General features: G+C 31.7%; 3 protein-coding genes across 3 annotated transcripts; 2 read left to right on the top strand and 1 right to left on the bottom strand.

Annotated features, from left to right (window-relative positions):
• The first annotated feature begins 7,051 nt into the window (after positions 1–7,051).
• Positions 7,052–9,569, top strand: LOC126671804 (phosphoglycerate mutase-like protein AT74). The gene is made up of 2 exons (XM_050365608.2): positions 7,052–7,802; positions 9,058–9,569. The coding sequence occupies exons 1-2, from the start codon at positions 7,331–7,333 to the stop codon at positions 9,489–9,491; spliced, it is 906 nt and encodes a 301-aa protein (XP_050221565.1). The 5' UTR covers positions 7,052–7,330; the 3' UTR covers positions 9,492–9,569.
• A 101-nt stretch (positions 9,570–9,670) lies between these two features.
• On the top strand, positions 9,671–12,311 carry LOC126671805 (uncharacterized). The gene is made up of 3 exons (XM_050365609.2): positions 9,671–10,608; positions 11,386–11,409; positions 11,840–12,311. The coding sequence occupies exons 1-3, from the start codon at positions 10,410–10,412 to the stop codon at positions 12,154–12,156; spliced, it is 540 nt and encodes a 179-aa protein (XP_050221566.1). The 5' UTR covers positions 9,671–10,409; the 3' UTR covers positions 12,157–12,311.
• A 27-nt stretch (positions 12,312–12,338) lies between these two features.
• LOC126671803 (glutathione synthetase, chloroplastic) lies at positions 12,339–16,663 on the bottom strand. The gene is made up of 12 exons (XM_050365607.2): positions 16,171–16,663; positions 15,624–15,793; positions 15,061–15,136; positions 14,804–14,934; positions 14,512–14,634; positions 14,341–14,421; positions 14,100–14,180; positions 13,925–13,994; positions 13,500–13,621; positions 13,239–13,378; positions 12,955–13,147; positions 12,339–12,774 (listed from the first exon to the last, which is right to left on the bottom strand). The coding sequence occupies exons 1-12, from the start codon at positions 16,552–16,554 to the stop codon at positions 12,651–12,653; spliced, it is 1,695 nt and encodes a 564-aa protein (XP_050221564.1). The 5' UTR covers positions 16,555–16,663; the 3' UTR covers positions 12,339–12,650.
• Between the last annotated feature and the right edge of the window lie 1,046 nt (positions 16,664–17,709).

Raw genomic sequence — 17,709 nt, 5'->3', positions numbered from 1 at the left:
CTATGTTGACTAACATTCAAAATAGATGGAGATAATAAATTGTAGACGGAAACAAAAATTAGGGACCATGCATATTGTTTCACTATTAAACAAGAGGGATTGAAGTGTGAATTGTGATAAATATGGAGACCTCATAATAATTTGTTCAATATATTACTCATGTAGTCTCATTCTAATTGGCTAAATCTCTATGTATATTATTTAATATAATATAATTTAACTTTTATATTTTATATTTCATATTTTACTAACTTATTTAAAAATTAAATGCAAAAAAAATACACATACACACACACACACACATATATATATATAAATGGTGTGCAAAGAGAATTATTTCAATTAAAAATAGGATAGAAAAAAGAATATATTATTTTAGTAATTGAACACACAATCTTGATAAAATATTGTCCAATGCCTATATCAGAATTAGTTAGGCATGATCATTCAAAAAGGTTAGATTAAATGACATAGAATTGACAAGGTTTTCTTTTTCTTTTTATATTTGGATAAGTCTAATTGACTAAATTACCAACAAAAAAAAGTATAGTTGACTAAGATAACAATAAAATTGTTGAAATTAAATTAAGATCATTTTTATTAAAAAGAAGTTAAACCGATAGTAATTTTAAAAAGATCAATAGTCCGGAAAAAGAACCCCACTTTTTATCTATTTTTCGTTTGCATCCTGACAATTTTGTCTAAATTTATACCTTTTATTTTCAATTGCACCCGCAAATATTAAAATTCACACCTTTTGCTTTAAATTACATGCTCAGACATCATATTGACCCTTTTTTAATATTTCATATTTTAACATATATTTTAAATAGTTTTTAATGTTATAACAAAAAAATTATACTTATAACACAAAAATATTTATTTGTATTAAATAAAAAACTATTATTACCTTTTGAGTTTTTTGAAAAGAAGAGTTTTTTATTTTAAATATAATAATAAACGCTATTTAGAATATATGTTGAAATATAAAATATTGATTTGAATTTTTTTTAAGTGAATAGAGGTTAATCTAATATTTGAGGGTGCAATTGAAAATGAAAGGTGCGGATGTGGGTGAAACCGGCAATTTTACAACGTCATAATGCAAACGGAAAAGGGTTAAAAGGTGGAGGTTTTTTCAGATCATTAGCCTATTAAACATAACTTTTTGGACAATAAGATTGACCTATTGTAAAAAATTCATAATTAGCACAACTTCAATGTGCAGGTGAGTTGGTAATGCGCTCTTGTGACTTAAGTGAGGTCGCGGGTTCAAATCATACTCATATATGGCCGTTTAAAATTTAGGGCCAGAGTTTTTTTTCCCACACAAACGACCTATCCAACTTGAATGGGAATTAGTATAGATGTGGAAAGTTTAAAGGTGTTGTTTTATAGTTGAAATCCGTTCAGAACGGAAAATTCTTAGGCGAACCAAGTCAACGTAGAATTATAAATCATTCATTTAATACATGACACGTGGCGTGATTTTTTATATGAGCCGATTAATAAAAAAACACAATTATTAATGAGTTTTATTTAAAATTAATGTGCCTTTTATTAATTGGCTCATATAAATAATCACGCCACGTATCACGTATCACGTATCACGTATCAAATAGATAGTTCATAATCCTATGTGGTGGACTCGTTTCACCTAAAAATTTCTGGTTGAGAACATCTCATAAAATTACCCAAAAAAATCATATTTAGCATAATGAAATTGTGGTTCATGTTAAGATAATAATGAAGGAGTGAAGGAATATATATTTGGTTGTTGTAGGGATGGCAATGGGGCGGGGTGGGGACGGGGAAGCCATCCCCATCCCCATCCCCGCGTCTATGGGAAATCTCCATCCCCGTCCCCATTTAATTAATGGGGATAAAATCATCCCCGTCCCCATCCCCATGGATTCCCCATCCCTATGGGGATCCCCGTTCCCCGTACAATTAAATATAATTTATAAATAATTTTATTATTTTCATAAGATATTTGAAAAAAAAGATCATTATAGAAAATACTATTACCTTTTATAATATTATATATTTATAACTAAATAGAAACTAATAAAAAAAATTATATTAAATTATTTAAAATTATAAATAACATACTAAAACTTATAATATAATATAAATATACATAAATATAAATCGGATCCCCATAGGGGCGGGGATGGGGATCCCCATGGGGTGGGGACTATACTCCCCGTCCCCTCCCCATCTCCGTGGTTGGGGAATGATTTCCCCCCATCCCCGTACCCATGGGGGTAATTGGTGGGGATTCCCCGCCCCATTAGGGGCGGGTCCCCACGGGGAACGGGGAATCCCCTCCCCATTGCCATCCCTAGGTTGTTGGTTTAATGCCTAAAATGATTGACAAAAATAATGGACGCAAGAAACTTCCTTAAACATTTGACAATCTGGCTGCTTAAACAGCTTTCCAATATTAATGTCAAATTCTTTAATCTTTAAATAAGTCTACTAAACACACGTTTTAACATTACTAAAATTAGTCAAATAGATTAAAAATCATGTTTAACAAGAAAAATCGTTATCAGTCACACAGAAATAAGTTCATCGTGCCACCATGATGGTTCTCGGATATAAGTCTATTGTCATTTATATTTTTGATTGAATTTTATAAGTTTTATCGCCATAATATTTTGACTGATTTAATCTCATAAGAATGCTGATGGTGCAAATTCAAATAATTTAAAATAATACTGCTATATGTATAATACCTATCTTTCTTGATTATTTTATTTTAAATATATTTTATTCATTTATAATTAAATTAGATGATCACGATTTAATAGTGACAACTGGATAATATATATAGTGACATAAGTTGTTTAAGTTTTGCAGCTTGTTTGATAAAAAAATAGCTTGGATAATAAGTTTAAAAGAGCTGAGATATCATTGGTTTAATTATTTTATAGTCTTTTTTATCCATAGTTGACAGATTTATTTGACTCACATATAATAACAAGGCCTAATCACTCAAAAACCCCTCACCTTTAAACTTTTTTTCAATTCCACCCCGACGTTGAAAATTTGTCAATTTTACCCACTTTTAAATTTTCCGTTTTCAATTGTACCCCAATATTTTAATTTTTGTTAATTGTTTTACTTAAATGATGAAATCATTCAATTAATTAAGTCTAAACATGAAATTAAATTCTTTTTTATTCAAAAAATTACAAATAAGTCCTTTATTTTTAAAAACTAACTAAAAACCATAATCAAATTAAGACTGATTTAAATTCTTAATTAATTTAACTAAATCTAAATAAATTTTAAAAATATACAATCAATATATGCGAGACATGAAGAATGTTTTAAATAAATTTTCAAACGCAAAAGACGTTAATTTAATTTTTCAGGGTACAATTGGAAACACAAAAATGCAAAATAGGGTAAAATTGATAAATTTTCAACGTTAGGGTATGATTGAAAAGGGGCTAAAAGGTCGGGGGTTTTTAAAATATCAGGCCTAATAACAATTCTTTTTTAAGTAAAAACAATTGAAATTATTTTTAAAATATCACCCTTTTAAAAAATAACTATAAAAAATTTAGATTATGAATTCCTAGTATAATTTTATAAATTAATTATAAAAATACATTTCTTTTAATTAGAACTTCATTCATAACAAAATAATTTGTTATTAACATCTAGAGCCTCTCTCTTCCTTTCAAATCTCTTTCTCTCTCTTGTTTTTTAATCCATGATATCTACAAAATACACAAAAGTCTAGTTGTTTATGGTACACGAAATCGTGCCGATCGCGTCAGAGGACAATAATAAAATTTTATTGTCGTCGTCTTTCTTCCGATAATATTTTATTCAGAAAATAACAATATCCGGCGATTTGACAAATTCTATTTCTTTTTGTCCCGTCATGTTTTTTCTTTGTCATAATAGTAATTTGATAGAAAAAGACAATTTTAGATCGAGCCATGTACAAGTATTCTTTATGCAAAGAGAAAAATTGACAAATATCCTACATGAGTGAAAATATTGTAAATTTTACTAGAGACAAAATCAAAGTTGAATAATACAGTTACCAAATTTAAGATTGCATAAATATCAATTTTAATATAAGAAATACGGTGAGCATGAAAATAGGAAACCAACTGTTATGGTATTTAATATCTCCTACAAATGGGCAAACTAACATATTAAGAAAATCTTTTCAAGAATCTTCAAGATTCATTAATAGAAATAACGGAAAATATTAAACAAACCTTCCATATATAACAGCAACTAAAATCTTTACAAACATAAATCATTTGAAAAAAGCAAATCATAAATCTATTGAGAAACCAAAATATTTCAGCAAGAAAGACAATAAACTATTAATCCATTCCAAAAGGTTAGTGTTTTCTGGAAATAAAAATTAGTTAATTACATGGTTGATTTGCATATATCAATTTTAGTTTTAAATTTGTCTTTTTAGTGTTTTCTGAAAATAAAAAGAAGCTAATTATGAACAGTTGACTGATATTATGTGTTATAATTGGTGAATTATATGTGAACCAATGATTTGAAAGAACCAATGATTTTAAATAGTTGTGATTCAAAAGAAAAAAAATAAACAATGAATAACTGAAATTTTATTTCATAATTGGTTAATTACATGCTTCTATCGTAACAATAAACAAATAAATTGTTAAAGCAATTTCATGTTTTTTATGCAATATAAAATAGATTAAAATCTGCTTCTGTAAATCTTTATTCTAAAAACAATGTTTTTAAATTTGTTTTATCAATAACTGAAGTTAACTATTAATTAACTAAAGGTATGTGATTTTTAATAAATATATATCATATTAATGCAGGAATGGCCACATTAAAGGTTCTAGTTTACCATGACGGAGTATGACAGGTAAATGATTTGATTTCCTATTTCAATTATTCCGTTTTTATAAAAATGCTAAGTAGTTAACCAACCTCAGTGTTTTAATTGTACTCATCACTTGGATTGAACCAGGTACTCCACAATGACATCAAATATTGCTGAGTCTGTTAATGCAGCAATCCAATCAGCAAGGGAATCTCCTATTTCAACACTTATAGAGTATTTGAGGGTTTTAGTTCAAGAATGGAGTTACAAAAATAGATTCATAGCTTCTTATACTTTGACCAATCTGACAAGTAAAGCTGAAAAAGAAATTAGGGATACTTATGCCATAATCTTTCAAAATGAAGATAATTTTGACATCATATTAGTGTATGAACAATTAAATTTTTTTAATGGTTGTATTTGAATTATATACTGTTAGATTGAAATTATTATTTTTATTAAAGTACGCATTCTTTTTACATGTTATTTGTAAATTTAGTAATTAAAAGGTATCTTTACGTGGATATTTGGTTAACTGTTAGTTAACTAATAATATACTACTTATCATTTAAAAAGATAATAGTATGCTACTTATAATTTAACTAATAGTATATTAACTGTTAGTTAACTAATAGTTTACTATTAGTTAACTAATATTATACTACATATATTATAATCAAATAAAATTATAACATGCGTAAAGGTGACTAAATGGTAAACAAAATATAATATACGTTTGATAATAACAAAATGTTTTGAAAATAAAATAAAGGAAAAACAAACTTGCCTACAAATCAGTTACAAAATACCAACTGTTTTCAGTTTATAACTAAAAACAAAATCTAAAAGTTCCAAAACTATAAAGACATCTAATTCTTCTGCCTCCCCTTCAGCTTTGGTTTCAGTTTCACCTCCTCATCGCTGTCAATGTTGCTCGTTTGCTTCATTTTATCATATTGATAAAACATGAAAGAAATACATTCACGATAGCTCTCAATGGAAAATGCTGCTGGAATTGGAGGATTCTGGATCAAATGCTCAACAAAAGGCAATACAAACACTCCGCAATCACTAAACAAAAATGCAGAATTATAAGTAATAATACATTAAAAAAAATTGTATTAAAAAACTTACCTATTCTGTTGGGTTGGTAGATCAAAAAACTTATAAATTCATGTTTTTGTTTAAAAAATAAATTAGTTAACTATTAGTTACCACATAGTTAACCATTGGTAAATTACGTTCAAGAAAAAAAACTATTAACATCATAAAGTCAATTCAGATAAATAACAACCAATAAAACATTAAATAACCATCAATTAATAATTAAATAATCATCAGTTAATCAAAATAATGATAACTACTAATTGCAAAATTGATTTAATACCTATCAAATCAAAAACAGTAGCAGCAAACAGAAAAAATGAGAAAAACATATAACATAGCTAAAAAAAATCAGTGAACCAATATATTAACTTTAGTTCTAAATAATATTCAATAATTTTATAAAATATACAAAATCATATCCTTTGTATAATCATTCAAAAACTAAAAACAAATAACACACACATAAACACCCACAATAACATATATAATGAAAAATTGATAAACAATTAAAATTGAATGTAAAAAATATATAATTAAAATCACAAATAACTTAACAGAAAGAAGAAGAGGAACCACTAGTTTTGTTCTTCTCATCGTCGGTGACCGTGAAAGCCTCGAAATCACTACTACTGTCTTTTTGATTAGTAAGAACTCTACGGTTCTTACTCGAAGATGGAGGCTCATTGAATTCTACCTTCCGTTTGCTAGCGACCCTCTTCGATTTAGTCATTGAGATTTTCTTGGTTTGAGATTATTCGGAAGAAGTTTGATTTGAGGAAGATTTAGTATTCGGCATTTCAAATTTTTTTCAATCAAAAAATAAAATAATATGGAAAAGATTTTGTGAATGAGAAAGATGAGTTAATTAGGGAGAGAATTTAGGAAATATCAATGATAAATAGATACATGCAATAGAAGAGGGAGGTTACCATTTATGTTAATAGTCTTTTTGCTAATTTGAAAAGTATCTTTTTGCAAATTAAAAATATAAAATTAAAATTATAAAAATAGAAACCATAAAAGTCAATTTGAACTTTTGGCCCGTAATATTCACATTAATTTGGCCAAAACTAGCACCTGAGCTAATTTTCTCTTATGCAAATACGCTAAGCACTTTTCATTTCTGAACCAACATTTTTGAAAATCGTCAAAAGAAAAATGATGTAAAATTGAAAACTTGAAGTGGGTAAATGCGAAAAGAATCATCTACCTAGTCAAGAAGTTATTTCATTTTCTTTTCTAGGAAACCAGTAATGGAATACGGAATTTTGACAAACAAGACACTATAAATTTGATCTACATTTCACCAGAATTTCAAGTAAAATCTCTTAATCTCAAGTAAGCAAGCACAAATTCAAAATTCAAATCAATAACCCAATGAAGCAAGACCAACACCAGATTCGCTTTCATCCTCATCATCACCATCTTCCAAAACGTATAATCTTGGTCCGCCACGGCGAGTCGGAAGGAAACCTAGACACCGCCGCCTACACCACAACGCCGGACAACAAAATTCAACTAACGCCGTTAGGTTTAGCCCAGGGAAGAACGGCGGGGAATCACTTACGTGATCTAATAACCGAGTCGAATACTAAGAACTCGCGGGTTTACTTCTACGTGTCGCCATACCAGCGGACCCGATCCACACTCAGAGAGATCGGACGGTCGTTTGAGAGGGAGAAGATTATTGGGGTTAGAGAGGAGTGTCGGATTAGAGAGCAGGATTTTGGGAATTTTCAGGTGACGGAGAGGATGAAGGCGATTAAAGAAACTAGGGAGAAGTTTGGGAGGTTTTTTTATCGGTTTCCTGAAGGGGAGTCTGCTGCTGATGTCTTCGATCGTGTTTCGAGTATGTTTTTTTCATTCTTGTTCTTGAATTTTAGTGTTTTTTGGTTGATGGGTGTTTAATTTTGTTAATTAATATGTGATTAGAGCAAGAAATTAGATTAGTGGAGTGTTCAACATAATGGTAGTATGGTGCTAGGTAGTACGGACACGGAGAAATGGTGTTGTTTTAAGGTTTCTTAGGTGAAGATTGAAGTTTCGTGGCCGAAATGTCAAGTATCTGACACGTTGATTGAATGAAGTGTCTGTGCTACTTAGTTTGGTGCAATGGTGTGTTTACCTTAGATTGATTTCTTAAGCTAGGAAATGAACAATATGATCTGAAATTAGTTATGTGATTCTTGTTTTAACTTTTAGGGGAAAGTATAGGATAATTAGAAGAGAACTTAGAATTTGAATTTAGAAAGCTTGTCTTTATGCTCTTAATCAATATCCTTTAAAATTGAAAAGCAACCTAATACAGTGTGATAAATTGATGCTGAGCTCGAGTGTTCGGGTTAAAATGCTGAAGTGATTGGCGTTGTTAGTCAGAGCTGGTTGGGTTAACTGCATTACAAGTTTTTTAACGGCAAAGATTGTTTCTTTGTAAAATATTCTTGATACAATTAGGGGTGATAGAAAATAAGTGTTATGATAATGGTAAAGTGATAGAAAATGGATTATCTGAAGTGATATTTTTAGGAATCCTTCTCCAGTTTTCGGCAGTCTAATAAAATCTTTTTGACTGCTATATGCATAAATCATATGCCCTTTTGGACTTTTTATGCCTACTAGAAATTTAGAATAGTTATCTTATCATACCTGTAATATGCGACCTGAAGCTTAATCATGTTTAATTGTGACAATTTCTGGCTTCCCATATTGTAAATGTGTTTTTCTCAAGTAGGATCTGCTTCTATTTTGCGAAACTGTTTTTATGGAATATAGTTGTAAACCCGTCTTTTGGTCATTAGGGTTAACGTTTGTTTTTCCAAGTGAACGAAGCATATCTAGCAGTGAGTAATGCTGATCAATCGGCTGCCTTTTTTAATAACTTTTTAGCTTTGGTGTAAATTTTGTGTTTTTTCCTTGAAATACTGCAAGAGGATGCTTTCATATTACATGGAATCAAATTGCATATTGTATGCTGATTTTGGGAAGCCTTGCGTAGGCAACTGTAAATTCACACATGCACACGTTCTAAGTGCCGAGTATCAAGTTCCTTTAGACTAATATATATGCATTCGAGCAAAATTTGAACCAAATGTTATCTTGTGCAGGTTTTCTTGAATCTCTTTGGAGAGACATTGATATGAACAGGCTTCACAAGGACCCTTCAAGTGACCTAAATCTTGTGATCGTATCACACGGGTTAACTTGCCGTGTATTCCTCATGAAGTGGTTCAAGTGGACGGTTGAACAATTTGAGCATTTAAATAATTTTGGGAACTGCGAGTTTCGAGTAATGGAGTTAGGAGAAGGTGGAGAATACAGCTTAGCGATTCATCATACAGACGAAGAAATGCAAGAATGGGGATTCTCGCCTGAAATGATTGCCGATCAAAAATGGCGAATGGGTGCTAACAGGGGCGACTGGAATGAAAGCTGTCCCTGGTACTTTGATTCTTTTTTTGATCATCTAAACTCAGACTTGGATAAAGAAACTGATGACAAAGCAGATGATTCTTCAAGCATATGTGAATACTCGACATAGATACTGTTTTATAAAATTCTTTTGATTCAAATCTGTAATGATTCCTCTGATTCACTAATTAAATATAAAGTTTTCGAACTTTAAAATGTTTTTAAAAATAGAAATGAAACGCTAAAATGTAAAATTTGAAAAATTTCCGTGCAACATGGGTAGTTGTTGCAGATTGGCCTTTGTAAGCTGTTTTTTTTGTTGCTAAACTGCAAATTCGAGAGTAATCCAACTCATTTACGCCTGAAACTTTCCGTTTATAAACGACATTAATTTGTGTGGTGAGAATATTGCCAATTTTTTCACAAACGACATTAACTACTACAACTAGTGTTGGGAGAGCATGAAATAGACATGACACGTGGCACACTACAATCAAATAACTACACTTTTCTACTCCTACGTTACCTCTTTTCAAATCTCTCAATTTGTTTTTAAAAATCTCCCAAATGTTTTTTTCTCAACACAATCCAACAAAACCAACAAACTTAATCATTAAAGCCAAGATTTTTAATATATTTTATTTTATTTTACTTACTTTTTGGCAGCTCAAAACTAGAAAAAAAAAAAGATAAAATCTTTTTTCTCTCACGACTCTCACTTAATGTTCTAGGGATCTGGGTCTCCTTTATTTTCTCAAAAAACAAAATTCTCACCTGATTTGGATACACATTTTTATTAAAAAGAGACTCCACACTCAGTTCAAGAGTACTGTTTTAGTCAAATTAAAAAAATCTTTTACTCAACACCCAGATCTTAAAATGAGTGCATTGCTAAATTAGCATTCAAATTACGTGTCTTTATGCTAGATCTTGAATTGGGTATTGATTACTTTTGTTAAAAGTAATTGGGTTTTGTTTTTTGTTCTCTGGTGATTTGATATTTGGTTCTGGGTTTTGGATTTTGTTGAGTGTGGAGTAAGATATCAGTATGGCTTATCCAACTGAGCATTATGGGTTGTGTAGTAATGGGGCTTTGAGGGTAGTGTTGTTTTTGGTGGCTACATTCTTGATTGGGTACATTGTCAGACCACAGTTGTACTCTAAGGAGAATTCTAGTTCTCAAGATGCTTTAACATGTCCTTGTGATTGTGATTGTCCTGAAGAATATGCCTTGTCATTGCCATTAGGTCAGTTTTAGGCAAATTTGTATCTGTTTCTTTATTACTTCAACTGTGTTGGCTTAGAAGTTTGCAGTTTCAGTTATTTCTGAATTTGAGGAATTGTGAATTGTGTTGGTTAGTCTTCATTTAGTGCTAGAATTTAATATGCTGGCTGTGAAATTATATACTCCAGTTCATGTCCAGCTTGTAAGATAACATTATATTAGGATCAACTTAAGTACTTAACTTGCTTTAATTTTGTATCTTCTAGGTGTAAATTCATGTGTCTTCTGGTGTCAATTCAAGGTAAGATTATATGTGGCACTAAATCGTGCGGATTGAAAGAAAAGAATTCATGTAGTGGATACTAATTAATTTGGGATTAAGGTTTCGTTGAGTTGACGTGAGCTGTAGGTATAAATAGGGTATGGATGATGTGATCTATTTGAAATTATAGAGCCATATTTGCAATCTTTAAGGAACAACAATAATAATGACAATTATTTAACATTGAAATTAAGTAAATTGTGCAATGGGGTGATTGTTTTATCCATACTCGAGTGTTCGTGTAATTTTGTTACTTGCTGACTACTGGTGCTAGGAATAAATAGAAGAGAACCCGGTTTCTGATTAACTGAATGTACATATGGTTACGGATTATTAATGAAGTGATAAGAGAGAGGCAACCTTAAACATGAAATTTCATTGTCTATTCTGTGTGCATTTGATATGTTCTGCATTTCATCCTTTGTTTAAGACATTGATTGTTTTGTCTAATATTGTTCCCATATCTACTTTTTGCAGGATTTGACAACAGCTCATATGCAGGTCAGTTCTGACTGCTGTGAGTAATAGCTAGTTTATTTTGTGTTCTTTTTTGTTGTTTTCTAGCATTGTTTATGTACGAGCAGTAATAGTATAATTCAGAGACTCCTTGAACCTACTCCGACAAACTTAGCTCTCCATGAAAAGAACCCCAATCGGGGAGTGAAATAGAAAATGAAACTATAGAAATGATTAAAACAGTTTCATTAGCATGACTCTAGAATGTTTATGGAATTTGTATTTCTCGGAACATACTACTGGAGAATCATTTGCGGAACTTGTGAGATACACCGGGGGATCTTCATCCAAATTGCCACATTAGATATAACTGAAAAACTTTAGTTTAAAAAGAATTTTCATATGTATATAGCTTGATTCATTTCATCGAGCTAATTTCTTTTCACTGTCAAAATTTTCCCAACTCTATTTTCAGACTGTGGGAGTCAGGATCCGGATATGCATGAGGAAATGAAGAAGGATATTGTAGCTTTACTATCGGAGGAAATTACTCTGCAGAGAAGAGTGACTGATGAATCCGTGGAGCATACCAGGGCACTGGTAATGGATGCTAAGACGACGTCTTTACACTATCGAAAGGAAGCAGAAAAGTGTAATGCACAAACGGTTACTTGTGAAGAAGCAAGAGAGAGAGCGCAAGCAGAACTAGTGGAGGAGAGTAAACTTTCAGAATTATGGGAGAAACGAGCTCGAGAACTTGGTTGGGAAGACAGCAGAAGAAGAGTATATTGATGAGATTTGATATTCTCATTATTCTTTTTGCCTCATTGAGGTTTCCAACTTCAAATTGTATTTATTTGTGCTTTTTAGTCTCTTTGTGAATATTTTAAAACCAATGAAATGGTTTTTCCATCTCTTCAGTCTATGGTTCCAATATTTCATTTTCATTCTTGGATTAGTTCTGCTGTTCAATCTTCTGTTAACATTTTAACTTCTCATAAAATGTCAAATTGCCAGTCAACTTCAAATTCATTACATTGAAATGAATAAATGGAGGGATTTATTTCAAATTAATTTGATATTGCAGTCACAGTTCTTGCAACCCAATACAACTGCATTGCCAATTGAACACCAGTCCTCCATTTTGTCCGAATAATATTAAATAAACACTTTCGCCAAACTGTGCGAAAACACTCAGTTCTGGTGCCGAATGACTTGATCTAAATATAAGCACTTGCAAACTGTCCAAGCCTGAAATCCGACTCGAATAAAACAAAGCTGCTCCATCATTTCAAGTATATGCTATCCAAGACTGCAAATCCAGCAGCAACTCCACCTTCATCCGACGATGAAACTTTTGTTCGCATCAAATATCCACTTTCGTCATTTATAATGACCTTGTCCTTGTTCCTGTTCATTACAATCCAACAATGTCAATCGTCATGGACGGATATGCAGGAGTATCCACACTGCTATTTTAAATGATTATGTTTAAGATTAATTGTTTAATTTCAGCCTCTTGGTAAATGATCAGCATACACTTGAGAGATACTTCCAAAATTAAAATATTTTTACGCACGAGTTATATACCTCAAGTAAGTACCGTACACTCCAAGTTCTGATACTGCATCATCCTTATAACAAATGCCTTCGCGCACTAAAAATGTGGGAGAAGCAGATGGAAAAATCCGTTGCATGAGAATGTAAGCTGCATCTTCCTCAGTTTGTTCGTTCTGCAATCTTATAAGGTTTTGCTTTACATCATCACCATAGATATTATTCCCTGATATTGGATGATAACTCCATCTTAGGAAACATAAAAAAAACAACCATGGCAATAGTAACACAAAAGTTCAAGTTCAGAAATAAGAAACCTCCGCCTTCTCTCTGGGGCTTCATCACAAAAAGCTCAGGTCTTTCAATAGCTTTGTTTATGATATCAGAGTCGTCCAAACTCCAAAGACCCGCAAAGCATTTCCGCAGTTTGGCAATGTCATCCTTGTTCTCAAGAAACCTGCAGGTAACTGCTCAAATTAGACAACCAAATGCGTTATTTTAATCACTTCAAAAACCAAGTATCAAAGCGACCACAATATGAGACCAGTAAGTAGTGCCCGTGATGAGGTATTCACTACCTCTCAAGCACATTAGGTTTTGCAAGTTCTTGTTGAACCTTCTTGGTTCCTGCTAAATGATAAGATATGGATGGACACTTGATTGCTAGTGATTGCTCCATTAATAATCTAGCTTTCCATTCCTACAGCAAGAAAGAGCAGTATAATACTACGTAGAAAAATCATTAGGAGTGCCATAAGTATAAAGAAAATTAGATATTGGAATTGACCAATAAATATTCAAAAAATTTGAAGAACATTAAATAATAAAGGTTGTAACTCAAGGATTCAGTCAAATCCAATTTAATAATATGTTTAGGTCAAAGCTAATTCAACCCACCCGCCAAAAAAGTTCCGGTGCTCAAAATTAGATTCATTACTTTTGGACCAGAAGAAGAAAAGACTAAGTTGCACCAAAAAGAAGGAATGTGGAAAATTTTGCTTACTGCTTCTGAAGGATAATCGATAGGAGCATATCCAGTTCTAAAATAGACAACTGCAACTGCTTGGCCACCTCTGCAAGTGTGCATTTTTCATAAACAAAGTCAAAAGTGTAACAAGGTAAAAACGCACATCTGGACGATAAAAGATATCGAAATTTCATGACAAGAAGTTGCATACACAAGTAGTGTTCCATCAGGTAGAAGTTTGCCTTGTTCATCGATTTCTGCTAATGTTTTCCGGATAACTGTAATGTTATGTGTGTTGTTGTGAAGCTAAGGAAGAAACTCTCGAATAAAGTGATTATAAACTTCATCGTCTTTTCAATATTACAATGTATGAAACTAGAGCTAACACTTTAAAAAATAAAACAATGAAAACAAATTAGAAACTATATTATATTGAACAATAAAAAGGATATTGTTCTTTAAGTCTAACAGAAATCCAATGTTGATCATACATGTTGCGCTCCTCAGGTTGGACAACAACCAATACTACAGCCCTGCGCAAATACATAAAGAATTATTAACCAATGTGATCGCATTGTGGCGCAGCTACAGAAGAAAATAAACAGGTTTAACTCAGACCTAACCTAGGGTTATTGTACTCGATCCAAGCTTTAGCCAAACCCACTGCAAACTGATTGGCAGCATTGGTTTGTGGTACTCTTTGGGAATCTAACCCAAGATGCTCTCCATAATGCTTAAGCAAGCTCCTGCAGAAATAAGCATAGGGTTATAATCTGTTGGTGCTCATGCTTTGTCATCAATGTGTCAGAGTAAAGCTTACACAGTTGGATTTTTCTTGAACATATTTCAAAATGCATATTTCAGTGAGACAGACAAACTACGAAGAAAACAAGAAGTTAACAGAAGATTCTTAACCTGTGAAGATCGCTTACAAGACAACTGAGGCCAGGAAACGAAACTGAAATTGTATTTAGCTCTATTTGGAGGAGCAATTTGGTTTTTTCATCAAGCATGTAATCGGAACGATGTAAACCCAAGCGTATTTCCTATATCACAGTGGAACAAACAAAAACCAACAAAATTACATACTTCCCCTTCATAATAAACAAAATCAACCAAATACAGAGTAATATATAAAATACATCCAAAACATAAAACCGATACATAGTTACCTCCGTCTTGTTCATTTCTAGCATTTTGGAATGAATATCTAGCAATCTTGATGTGAAAACATCTACTTTCTTTGTTCTACAGAGTCAAAACAAGAAGAGATATCAATTCACAAGTCATCCAAAATATATCAAGTAAACAGAAAAAATGACAACAAAATCAAAAAACAAGTTGGACAAAGAAAGGGACACAACAAAAAGAGCATTAAGGGGATTTACGTAACTGATTAATTGCATTATTACAAGCTGGATATGATACGCCAAAGCTTCAGAGACAAATTATTCTAGCTTTTACTACTAATTATCTAGCTTTCACTACCGACTAAGTTTCAAACAAGCTATTTCAACAATAAACCACTAGCGAAAAAGAAACTATTTGCTGGCTTTTCAGGACCAATTCCAGCTCGGAACATAAGCATTCTTCATAAAAGATTACAGCAAATCGGCAAAGGTCCAAAGTTGATAATGGTTAAGGTATTAAAGATAGTTCTAACAGTCGTTGGCTACATATATCAGAAACAAAGAGGAACAATCTAAATTTTGCAAAAGTCCATGATCATGAATACCGTGATAAAGAGTCCTGAAGAAATTTCCCATCAAGACTAACACGATCAATAAGCTCATTGAAAATAGGTGCAACTTCAGATGCTAGCTTCCATTGACTTTCAGGGAATGCTACAGGCAGCAATGAAAATGGAGCATGAACCAATCCTACACCAGGTACTTTTCCTGATCCCTACAACCCAATTAAACACAATTATTTTCCATTATCATCATCTAAACAAACAATAAAATGACATGAAATATAATTCCCTACCTTTCTCTATAATATTCTTCCATTCAAAGTTAATTGGTCTTTAATAAGTAAATTAAAGCTACCAACGAGCTATGGACAGTAAACTACTAAGATCGTGAGTTCAATTCCTCTCACAAGCGCTAGACAACAAAATTCTCTATCTTTCTCTATAAATTAAAGCTACCAACGAAGTACAGCTCAAATGGTATAAGAGTTGATAGTAAACTGCTAAAATCGTGGGTTCAATTTCTCCTATAAGCACTAATTAAGTATTTATAAACACAACAAAAAAAAAGTAAGAATCTTTATGCAAAAACCTGAACATTTTTGTCACCGACAACAAGACCATGAAGTGAGCACCAAACAAGAGCATCATAAACCATATTTTGAAGCAATTCTTCATTAATTCCATGAAAATCAATGATGGGTTTTGTAGTCAAATTTTCTCCTTGGGTGGTCTCCATCATCAAATTCAGTCTGCTACACCTCAAAGGTACAATCTTTGAATAAGAAGAAGAGGAATTGGACTTGGGTGAAGATAAAAATGTGTTCTTGGGTTTTGGGGAAAAAGTGTGAATGTGAGGGATCAAAGTGGAATCTTTTGAGTTTGATTTTGATGTGTGAGAGTAAAGATGGGAATGGGCAGTGATGGTAGTGGTGGAAGTAGAATTATAAAGAGATGAAGAAGAGGAAACGCCCATTTAGAATTGTGGTCTCCAAAAGATATTTGCTTTTGATTTTCATAATGGGCAGCCTATGCTAAGTAAAATTATGAATTGAATTTGCATCTTTGATTTTAAAGTTTTTATTTGTTTAATAAAGAAAATGAGGGTAGGATATTATATGTTCTTACTGACTGTATCTGGCTAGGTTTTGGTCCTTGGTTCAATTATAGTGCTTGTAATGAAACATATCATTTTATAACTTTTCAATTCATCAAATTTTATTAAATTAAATAAATCGAAATTTTATCAAAAAAATAAATAAATCGAATTTTAAACACTTTACGTTTATAAAATATTTGAAAATAAAATAAAACGAAATCTAATGACATGAAATGAAATGAAACATACAATTTACGCTAACACGCGCCTGATTTGCAGATCTACTTATAAAAATAAAAAAATTAAATTATGAGTTGTTTTGCTAATAAAATGTAGTCATTGATCAGACACTTGTTTGACACCCGCAAATTGAGCGTAAACAATGTTTATTAGAAATAAAGTTGATTTAAATTAAATAATTAAAATACGAGCTTATTAATAAGGATGGGAACATATCGGATCTTTTTCGGTATTATAATTCGATTGAGTTTATTAAATTGAATGTAAACACTATTCTCTATGGCTCGAAATGTAATTTTAAAATGAAAGATATAACATGTTTCATATCCTATATTTTATGTAAATTCGTATAATTTTGATGTGATTAACAATAAAGAAATTATAAAAACCTTCATTTATATTAAACTTGATGTTTTACAATATGATATATATAGGGGTTTTAATTTGATCCAATGCTTTGATGATCCATCAGACAGCAGGATTATCAAATGAAATTGATCTTTCACCAGAATATGATCCCACCTTGAGAATTGATCTCAAAGGTTTAGCCTCATCCTCTTTTTCCTCAGTTAAAATCAAATTTTCATTTGATTTCTTCCTTCTTATTTTCTTCTTTTTCGTTTCAGTTATCTCCTCTACTCTCTCATTTATGCTTACAGATTTTTTTGGAGGTTTTGCTTCAACCGAAGATAATGCTACTTCCGTAAACGTTTTCTTTCCGACAGCATCATCATCTTCCACTAAAGGCAGCTCGTCGCCGCAGAGCTGGGTGCCATTTTTGCAGCTCAGTTT

Source organism: Mercurialis annua, linkage group LG3, assembly GCF_937616625.2.
Source record: "Mercurialis annua linkage group LG3, ddMerAnnu1.2, whole genome shotgun sequence".
NCBI lineage: Eukaryota > Viridiplantae > Streptophyta > Magnoliopsida > Malpighiales > Euphorbiaceae > Mercurialis > Mercurialis annua.
The sequence above is the reverse complement of the archived record's forward strand: the minus strand, read 5'-3'. Positions and strand labels throughout refer to the sequence as shown.